Here is an 11,523-nt window from a genome sequence, read left to right on the forward strand (position 1 = left end):
ATCGATGACAAACACGATGTGACGCGATACTTTAATATTTGTCAGGTTAACTATCGATATAAAAATAATTGTGTAGGTAAGTTAACGTAGAAAAGAACTTCCTAATGTATCGAATATATAAATAAACGAATGTAGTTTTATTGGAAAGGTTGTGAATATCATAGCTACAGAAATTGGTGCAAAGGCTTCCAACGCAAATGGAATTCAAATTCATGCAGGTGAAACGAAATAAATATTTGTTCACTTCTCTGATGTATTCATATATAGATTTATTCACTAAAATATACTGCGAAAAAAAAAATTTAATAAAATATAATATTACATTTTAGTATTTATAAAATGAACATTTATTATGTTTGATTTTTAACTTGATTGCAATCTTTAACATGATTTTAATGCACGATATATATCAGGATGTGTAATCAATAGGTAAAGCAAATATCACCACATCTTAAAATTTGGAGAACACTTACTGATTCTTTTAATAAATTACTCATTTGGCACTGTTAATATTTATTGGTCAAAACCTTACATATATATATAGGATAATACTTGCGCCCGCCAGCAGTAATGGAATCACTGTGCAAGACTATACTATATTTGACTAAAATAAAGACTTTTTTGAGGTTCTTTATATACGGGGACTAAACTCAACAATTCGTAAATATCTGGAAATATAGTTGTTAATGCCCACGCCGACAGAATGTTTATTTTATAGTCTTCTTTGAAAATTGGGCAAATTTGGTTTAAAGGCAGTAAACAAATGAAAAAGAAAGTTCACTTAATTTATAGCTATGATTAAATTTTTAAAATTTCTATGTAGTTATTGCTCATGTAATTCACGTAAGTAAATCTAACTTTCTTTTCCTAAAAGTATTTGTTTCCCATTGATAAGCACCATTGTATGATCCTGGCAAATTATAACTCTTTTTTACGAAGTCTAAGTCAAAAATTATTTTCCCTGCTGGATTGTGCTGTATACATTCATACACAGATATATATATATTAAATATACTTGGTAAACAATTGTTTATATCCATATGTGTATGAATGTATATATGTATGCGTAAAGCCTTATGCATGAATGCATCCAAATCATACACAAATGATGCGAAAATGAACACCAATCGAAATCGACGAGCAATTGACAATGTTGGATTGATCTTGAAAAAAGTAATATTATTTTGTTCACATGCATAGTATACATTATATAAATGTTTATTTTTGATGTTTTGAAGTTGATGAGATATTAAAAACTATTCATTTAAAATTGGGAAGACACATAATAGTTGTTTTGTTTGATTACAGCTACCTTACAAAAGAAATGCATCTCCTTGAATGGCTTAAGGATTATGAAGCTTTCCGCTTGTATTACAATTACAGGAGTACACGTCAAAGCGATATGTAGCTTTTTAAATAAAAATATAAATAATTCTTAATAAGACACAATACTCGAAAATATCAATTAACTGAGGCTAAATAAGTACATGTGTGTGTATATGTGTATTAAAAATGATAATATGTATGTATGTCGCAGATTTGGTTATGGAATCGATAAATTCAAATAATTTATGACAAATAGTAAACTTAGATCTTTTTAAAGGTAAACATGCAATCCTCACTTCTGCAGGTATCAATTCTACTTTAATATTATGTCCGTACAGCATGGCAGGCTTAATCGCTGGCACCTCCGAAATCGATTATGTTGTAATAAATGCTACTGCATCATTTGCAGATATCGATTCTCCTCCAGCAGAGAGCTCAAGGATGTCGTCATATCGTTGATAATCAAATTTGTACTTGGATGTGGGTGCGTCGAGCTACTAACGTCGGGCCAAATGGGTTGATGGTTGTTGTGCGTGGCTGGCGTATTTAGTGAAACATTACCCATCGAGGTACTACTATTCGACTCCATCCAGTTTTGACAGCTTTGTACATATTCTAGGGTACGCTGATAAGTATCGGAATGCATCGATGCCATATTGTTTGTCTGGTAGTCCGTCAGGATTTTATGTTGTGCTTGTCCGCTAATGGGCTTCGCTGCACCTGGGTTCTGATTCTGATTCTGATTCTGAATTCTGATGGGACAATTGACATTCGTATTTCCATTCCCTGTGATATTTGCTGTTGGCGACAGCTGCGATTGGCTGACGACCCCGCATTGTATTTCGCTGACATTATTAAGCTTTTGATCAACTGGAATAACAGTAACAACATTTGATAGTTCAGGCAGACTGGTCATCGATGAATCAATAATTTGATTTTGATGCGATGCAATTTGTTGCTGTTGCTCGCAACTAAGCGAGCCGAATGGTAGAAGTGAATGTGCCTGACTGGGGGCTGGAGCAGGAAGTGGAACTGCACCTGCAATCGGAGCTGGGCCTGGCGCATATGGATACTGTGAGGATGATTCAGTATTCAATCGTTGCTGTTGACGGTACGCACTATTGTTACCGCCCTCTAGCTCGTAGTTTCGCTGGGAGTATGGACTTCCAAGCGCTGACATCGTATGACCCGATTGAGGCGACATCAACTGTTGCATAAATGGCGATGGACAGTTGGGCACGTGTGTGGGCGAATTGCCAGCATTCGCTACCAAATCGAGATATTGCGAACTGTTCGTAAACGAAGCCTTGTCATTAACATCAGTTAATGGTTTCGCCTTGGGCTTCTCCGTTTCCTTCACCAAATTAAGATACTGCAGCATCTCGTCGGGTAAAATAAGCTCTTCAACTTCATCCAAATTAATTTTTTCATTAGGATGATGATCTCGTGAATTGGTTATAGCGGTTGTTTTTGTCTTTATTTCGCCAGGGCAATCCTTATGGCCAGTGTTAGTGGTGGAGGAAGAGGCACGATTTATGTTGTTATGGAAGACTTGAGGATTGAAAGTAGGTGAACTTCTCATTCGCTCTATGCTCAGCTGCGCCATAATCGGCTCTGACTGACGTCTGTGATGATGATGAACTCCAATTAGCTCGTCATAGAGATACTTTGAGTTAAGCGGCGGCGACTGCAAAACGTTTGGTGTAGAAAAGCGTCCTCCACTTTGACCAACTGTTAACTGACTTTGACTTGGATTCGCATTGTTATTATGGTAATGGCCATTCGTATCGTTCGATTGAAAGCGCTGCAAATGTGTGGCAATCAAATGAGAGGATGGCGGAGGTGGCAGGCTGGTGCTGTTGCGAGATCCATTTGCTGCGATATATTGCTGGCCTGCATTAGTCGATGTGGCGTGTGCCGATGATGAGTTATCGTTCATAATGCTGGCTGGGATTTGTGGAAGCTGCGCTGTAACCACATTCGAAATTTGGCTGGAACGACGAGAGCACCCTGGAGATATGGGATCGTACAGGGACGGCGTGCCTGATGCCGTATTATATACTGGACACGCCCTCATTGTTGACATCGATGAAAGCTGTGAGGATTGGCTGCTACGTCGACTCTGCATACTACAGTAATATGTGCTAGCATTCGAGTTTTGGCTATCTCGGCGCTGTTGCGCCTGAGTGTAACCCTGCTGAAGAAGATGGTTCGTGCCCTGTCCCTGTGCTCGATTATGACCTTGCATTGGCTGGTTGTGCAGCTCGGTTAGTTGTAGTCCGTTGCAGTTGCCCGTGGACAGCCGGCCCGATTGCATTGGCTGTGGAGTAACGGTCGATGTGCCCGGTTCCATTTTTAACTCGGTAATGCGCTGATTTAGCTCTATTATGCCAATGGCCCGATGATGATGATTACTCTCCGGTATGTTAGACAGCATTGAATTACTCGAGTTGATAACCTTAGTTTGTAGACGACTACGAAAACGTTGACGTGCTAGATTGGCACATGGTGCTCCATTTCCATTACCCATATTAACCATAGCACGCAGCACGATTGGAAGATCAACTGCATCCACATCATCGTCATAGGGCCAACACTCGTCGAGAGTCGGCACCGAAGGACTGTTTAGGTCGTCCTGTCTGTATATGTGCATTAAACAATCGGAAACTGACGCTGTGGAGGATCCCGCTTGCGCAGTCATTCGCCCAGGTGAATTCGGATCGGACTCCGACTTAATGGTCGGGCTGGACACACTGACTGGCTTGCCACCTTGCAGATCATCACTGCATGGACTGGAGTCAATATGCTGCTCTTGCAGTTGCTGATGTTGCTGATGTTCCTGCTGTTGCTGATGTTGCTGATTACCATCCCGACCGTCTCTGCGCCTCTCCCTATCCAATCCGGAATTCGCATCATGGAGAGGCAAACCCTTATGCTTCTTATTTGCATAGAACTCGGCACCATGCACGGTCTTCACATGCTTCCGCAGAGAGCTGGGGTCTGTGTAACGCTTTGTGCAGCCAGGTGCCTTACAGATATACGGTTTCTACAAATATATGTGCATATATATATTCATTCACAAGTTATATTTCATGGATATATGTATATCTACGATATAAAATGAATGCATTATTTAATATTATTACCTCATTACTGTGGGTTCGATTTTGATGCTTTGCACGATCGCTCGCATTGCTAAAAGCCTTGCTGCAGCCCGGATACTCGCATGTGTACGGCTTCTCACCTGTATGGGAGCGTAAGTGGGTTTTCAAATTCTCCAAACGAGAGTACGCCTTATAGCATCCTTCAAACTATAAAAGAAATTCGAAAATGTTACAACTGAACAACTCAAAATTCATAGACTGTATGTAAACCATGAAACTATTGAAACACATTTCTAAAAGTTGTCTAATTTCTTATTGATATATTAAGGGAGTGTTCCAAAAATGTACGTTTGCCAAAGCCTCTAAAAAATGCATATACATATACATGCATATTATAAATGAATATAGGAAAATATATATAAAGATATGATTATTGCTACACATGGAAACCATGTCGGATTATCTGCTATGAAAACTAGGCACTGACTTGAGCATACTTTAAAGCTATTGACTTTTTTATTGACTGTACTTTTCACTTACCGTGCATTTGTGAGGTTTTTCTCCCGTATGGCGACGCATGTGGACAACAAGCATGTATTGTGCCTTGAATGGCTTTTCTCCACGCGAGCAATCTACCCAGCGACATACGAATGCCTTCTTATTGCTTTGGATGTGATCATTGTTAATGTGCTTAACAAGTTCGTCCTGGGTGATGAACTCAACGCTGCAGTTGCGCCAATGGCAATTTGTCTCAATGAAGTCGCCCGGCTCATCCTTAATGTCCGTTGTATCCGCCGTAGCGCAGTCGTATTCGTTAAATGGATGCTCTGGATTTTCATCGTGGATGTGCGCCCGATGATCCATACATAATGTCTTATTACGATGTCGTCGCTCCAACAAATTTGCAGACGCGCTATCTGCCTCAACTTGAGCAACACTCTCCGATGTAGATGATGGTTGTTCAAGAAGCTTGTTGCTGCTATTGTTGTTTTTTTTCCGATCCATGCTGTCTTCGTCACAGTTCTTTAATTGCATTAAGAAATTTTTTCTTTACTAATTTAAGTAACATGATATAAAGTATATATATTCTTGATCCGACATCTGCCCATCCGCATGAACGCAGATAACTAGAAAACCACACGAGCTAGCCACGAGCTTAAAAGCTTACGCGCTTATTCCCGTATGCCATATACAGTAAGAAATTATCATTAGTTTTCGATAACTCGTCCCTTTTTCTTAGTTTCGGTAATAATTGTTAATTTATTGTAGTTTTTTTCGCGTAACTTGAAAACTACAAAAACTGCAACTACTGTTTTGTGTAGGTATAGTAATGCATATACAGACTGGCAAAAAAGTAAGTTTCTTGAATTTGTAATTTACAAGATCGCTACACTTTTACGGACGGACAGGAGAATAGCTCAGCTTGTCATCCTGATTAATGGTTTTTATGGGACATGCAAGCCCAAACTTTATCAGCTTACCTTAATCGAACTGATTGTCTTGATCGCGGATTCATCTGCTACCGCTGCACTTGTCGGAGTCGAGGTTGGCGTTGTGGGTTGGCTGGCCAGCTCCTTGGATTTAATGGAGACCTCGGTCAAGCCAAGCGCCGCAGCGCTAGCGGCATGAGTCATGGAATAGCTGGCAGCTGCTGCTGCCGCAGCCTGCTGGGGGGTCATGGGGTGCAGAAGACCGGCACTAGCGCGTAGTAGATGGGCCTGCAGCTGTTGTAGATGAGGCGTATGAGCTATGGGGCCGATGGCACTGGCAGATAGATGGCCATAGGAGCCACTGGCCGCGCTGCTCGCCCGCGAACCATTCATAACCATCGTGGCCAAAGAGTTAGGCGAGAAGCGTATCATTGAATTGATATCGAATGAATCCGAGTATGGCGATGAGGATAGCGCACGCTTACGGCTAACACTAGCGCGCATACTGCCACCGCCCGGTGGACGTGGACTGCTTAAACGCCCATTGCCATCCAGACTAAAATGAAAATCGGTACTGGCCAAAGAGCCCGCCGCTGCAGCAGCCGCTGCTGCTGCGACAGCCGCGTGATGCAGCTCGCTTAAGGAACCCATTCCTCGTGCACTTAAATACTCGCCGGAGCCCAAGCCCAATCCGGCTAAGTGAAATGCTGGCGGACAGTTGGCATATGGATCTATTTTTTTTTTTTTTGGACGAGTAGTAGTTGCATTAACTTGACTAACTTATCAACAAACCAAATAATTTACCATGATAGGAGGCGGTGGGGCTGCTTCTTTGCAACGAATAGAACTGTTCCATGTAGCTAGGGATTCTATACGCCGGATGAAAATCATGCTGCTGACCTACACTGTGACCCTGAACATGATGATGATGATGATGATGATGGTGACCGCTGGGGGCAGCGCCGCCGAGACTTTGACCGTTCGCAGTCGGTGCTAAAGTAGAGGCCAGGCTGGAGTCTGCCAGCGGCGCAGGCATTCCAGGAGACACAGCAACTGGCACCGAGCTGCTGCTTACATCAGTTGTGGGTACCTGGTTGCTGTGGTTGCTGACAGGTGAGCTACATGGTAGTACAGATGCTGCCGCAGCTGCAGCAGCTGCCCGCCTCGATGCTAAGAACTGTAGCTCCGTATATCTGTAATGTCAAATGGTAAATATATACAGAGGATTAATATTAATAATATTTGAAATTTTAAGTTTCAAAAAGTTGTAAAAATAAAACAAAACAAATAGAAATTGATGTAGGGTAAAAGATGGCCGGAGTTGCGCGGAAGCATGAAGCCGCTTAACTATTCAACACTTTTAATCCTATCTCCGAATTCGACTAATATTATTTTAAATAAATGTATGTAAAAAACATGGCAGACCTGAGCATATTAAGAATATATAGATTGCAATATCCAAATTGTAATCTGTTATATAATGTCTATACCCTGGACACATTGAAAATGGGATTTGATGGCTTAATGGTTTCGCGAAATGGTTTCGCAAGCAGAATCAGTCGTAAATAACTCTAATAAGTAATATATATTTACTACCAGGTAGTACAATAGTCCGTCTATCCGTCCGTATGAATGGCACGGTCTTGTAAACCACAAAAGGTATATTTCTCTATATAACGTACGATATTAACACTTTTTCGATAACTCAGCCAATCTCCTTTTTATAGTGAATAATCGATCATTTGATTTAGCTGAGAATGTAGTGTAGGTAGTACATAGATTTCGGATTTCAGATAATGTCCCCTCGCACAATTTTGAAAAACCTATTTCAAGCACTAAGGACGTGTGCTTTTTATAAAAGATGTGCTCCGATCTACAATTAAGCTTATGCAATAAATTGAATGCAGCACGAACGCAGCCGCTGCGTAATCTAGGCAATGTGCTGCATGTGTTGTGTTCTATACATGTATAAAAGAGGCGAATTGGAATACCATCTTTGCGAAGGGTTCGTTTATCTTGAATACCTCCTATTATACCTCCCATTAATAAAACTGAGCAAACAAAAGCATATTATATAGAACTCAAGTTGTGTCATATTTACATATATATGTACATACTCATACACGTTGAAGCTGAATCCCTGTTGATTTTAAGTTGCTTTTATTACAGAGAGTTATGAACACATATGTATATACACAGAGTGGATCTTGTCATCTCTGTAAATAGATCAAAAAGGACAACGCACTGTTTGCGTGTGTGTGTGAGAGAGAAAGAAAGATACACCGAGACTTAATCACGTTTAACGGAAGCAGCGTAAATTTCATCCCTAAAAACTTATTGTTACTAAAAACTTATTGTTTATTATATAAATAACTTATACACAGCTATTAAATTATCGATATATTGAACTCAAAATTGTGGGATTTATCAATTCTTACATACATACATATATTTATAAAATTTGCCCAATGGGGAAACATTTAACCTTCTAAATCTTAAACTGTGGAAGATACAGCATTAATCGATTTGTGACTACTATATATTTAGTACAAAGTTTTATATATAAGATATATATTTTAAATACCTAGTCTCTAGCTTCATATTTGTCACGATCTCAGAGGACGTATCGAAGAAACCTTTTTTATATATTGCAAGTGAACAGCTACAAAATGTTATAGATACTGATTTCCCGATTCACCTCTCAGATTCGCCTCGCTCTATTGGCAGTGTACATTAAACGTTTTTATACACTGGACCATTTTCCCTTTGAATATGGGAAAATATTCCTCTGTACGCGTCGATATTAGAACTTATAAAGACTAGAGACTTTAAACTTTATCCAAAGGTTATCAATTATATACTTTGGATACTAGTTCCAAATTTCACCTTAATAAAATTTTAATTTACTTACCCTTTCATTGAATTCATTGAAAATGGGGGTATTAAGTTTTTTGTGAAAATATCTGTAACAGGCATAAGGAGAGGTGGCATAGCCCATATATATTATATATAAAGTATGTATTTTATTGAGCAGGATGATTTTGCTGAGTAGATCTAACCATATTTGTCTGTCCATTCGATTTCGCAAACCATACGCATTGCGAAGTTATCCATAGCTCAACCCTATCTAAGTCTCAATACTATCATTATCATCGATACAGATCAATAATTCGTTTTCGTTCTTTAAATGTTTTTTCTTCACTTCACTTCACATTTGTCGTATAGGTTCGTGTAATGATACAAAGATTTCATACATCTGAGATTTTGGATATATTTTAGATATATACGCCCTTACTCTAAAATATGCAATAGTTAAAATACTTTAAATGGGTTGGGTGGTATCAAAAAAAAATTTTTTTTAAGTCTATTTTTTGAGCGATAAGAAATCGACGGAGGCAGGCACAGATAGACGGATACGGTTAGTTCAACTGGGCTCTTTGTCCTGATTAAGAATATATGCTTTATGGGGTATACCACGCCCTTTCTGAATCTCTAGTATTTATTTCAAATTGATTAGTCAGGCATTCAATTTGTGTATGCAAATACAAACGTGTATATATATATATATATATATATATATATATATATATATATATATATATATATATATATATATATATATATATATATATATGTATGTATGTATATATATATATATATTTATATATATATATGTATGTGTATGTATATAGTAAGCTATTAAATAGAAATAGAAGATTCGGCAATTACTGTGAGCATCAAATGAGTTTTTTAGTCAAGCATACAGAATATATATGGCATCATTTTCGCTTTAGCTATTAGCGATTCATACGTTAACTTGGTCGAGCAAAAAGTAAAAATTCGAAACAATTAAACGGGGAAATCGCTTACGAATTTAAATGAAACAGCTGTGTAAATTGTAAGTGAATAAGAAATAAGTAAAAGTCCGTAGGTGACTTTTATTCATTTTTGATATAGAAAAGAATCTGAAGAGCAAATCAACTGGGTACTTTGGTTAACAAATTGGAAATGCTTAAGACATAATATTTTGTGTCTCAAAATATCTATTTAATATAAAAATAGTTTTGTAAATATATTTCGTAGCTTGGGAATTCTGCAAATAATCAGTTAGCTATCTTAAAAAACTATATTAAAATCAATTAAAACCAAAAGATCTAGAAAACAAGATCAAGAAAGTGAAACGGATAATGCCGGAATTGACTCCTTTATTACTGCTTGGTAATTCAGACCATTATTACTTTTTGTATACAAAATATATATACATATATATGTACGACTAAAGGCCAGCAATACTGATCTACATAGTTGGGAATGTCCCACTAGGAGGTATTTGATCTCTAAATGATCAAAGTAATTTTCTATTTTTAAGAACACATTCAGACACACGTCTGTGTTTATTTATTAAATAATTTCTGCTTTAAATTTTGTTACTTTTGTTACAGGTTGACTGTTTATTTCGATGGCTTCCTAGTCTAGGTGATTAGGTTTTTGTGTATGACTTGATTACGTACATAATTGTATATAGCTATTACATATACATTACTCTATTTTTATTCAAAATTAAAATGTTTAAGCTATCTCTGACTTAATAATAACATATTAATAAAATAGCAAATAAAGAAATAAGCTTTAACAAATTAATAATAATGCATTTAAATACTTACGCTAGGGGAAAGTATGTTGGTAATGTATATGCATCCATTTTAAATATATTTAATAGACGATTAGACTTGAGATTATATCTGTGAACCACTTATAGGTCTTCTTCTTATTTACTGCATTTCTTCTTATAGATGTTGTTCACATTTGCCGTCGGCACTACACAAAAATTTTCAAAAATGAATTGATCAATTGCGAGCTATGTGCATATGTATGGATGTATAATATGGCATCGGTTTAATCACACACATATACACACACGCAACACATAGTTATACATTCATGCATATGTGTGCATGTATACACTATAAATTGATCTTAACACACGCATACACACAGAAGAAACTAGCGTAGAAAGTACAATTGACAACGAACTGGCAGCAACTTCATTAGAATTTAATTATTTTTAGCATTTTTATTTCTCTTGTCTAGGTTTTTGTTGCTTCAAACGAGGATGTGCCTCATATGGTGGCACCTGCGAGTCGATATGTACACACATATATATGTATGTGTACATATATTATATAGATGCATATATGAAGCTCACAATCTCTTAATGGGCATTTAGCATAACTATTTTTTATTTCAGTTTTTTTGGGTATAGAAACATATTAACATGCACAGGCACACATGCGCACACACACTAACTGACGCACTGTGTATTGCTCACGGGCATCATTAAACCACTTAATTTGTACTAACTTTAGAGGCAGAAAAAATAAATTAAGTGTGACAAAGTCAATAACGGGCGTGTACACGGCGCGTCTTACTGCCGTGTTTATTCCGAGCGGACTGAGCGGCAACAGCTCTTGCAATGCCTCGCTTGCTTTAGCTGGAGCAACGCACGCTGCTTACGCACACTCATATACTAGAAACAACCACATATATATATATATATATATATATATATATATATATATATATATATGTATGTAAATATATATATATATATATGTATACTGCTACAGATTGAGACACAGACACACCAACGCTTACAAACGCAC

The 11,523-nt window shown here is 37.7% G+C and overlaps 1 protein-coding gene across 1 annotated transcript; it reads right to left on the minus strand.

Moving 5' to 3' along the window:
* Positions 1 to 1,194: 1,194 nt before the first annotated feature.
* On the minus strand, positions 1,195 to 11,299 carry LOC111595888 (transcriptional activator cubitus interruptus). Its single transcript, XM_023309817.2, has 7 exons — positions 11,222 to 11,299; positions 10,525 to 10,678; positions 6,665 to 7,053; positions 5,912 to 6,591; positions 4,971 to 5,453; positions 4,473 to 4,637; positions 1,195 to 4,372 (listed from the first exon to the last, which is right to left on the minus strand). Exons 2-7 carry the CDS (start codon positions 10,560 to 10,562, stop codon positions 1,718 to 1,720), a joined length of 4,410 nt encoding a protein of 1,469 aa, XP_023165585.2. The 5' UTR covers positions 10,563 to 10,678; positions 11,222 to 11,299; the 3' UTR covers positions 1,195 to 1,717.
* Positions 11,300 to 11,523: the final 224 nt, after the last annotated feature.

This window comes from Drosophila hydei, unplaced genomic scaffold, assembly GCF_003285905.1.
Source record: "Drosophila hydei strain 15085-1641.00,03,60 unplaced genomic scaffold, DhydRS2 tig00008145-arrow-arrow-pilon, whole genome shotgun sequence".
NCBI classification, from domain to species: Eukaryota; Metazoa; Arthropoda; class Insecta; order Diptera; family Drosophilidae; genus Drosophila; species Drosophila hydei.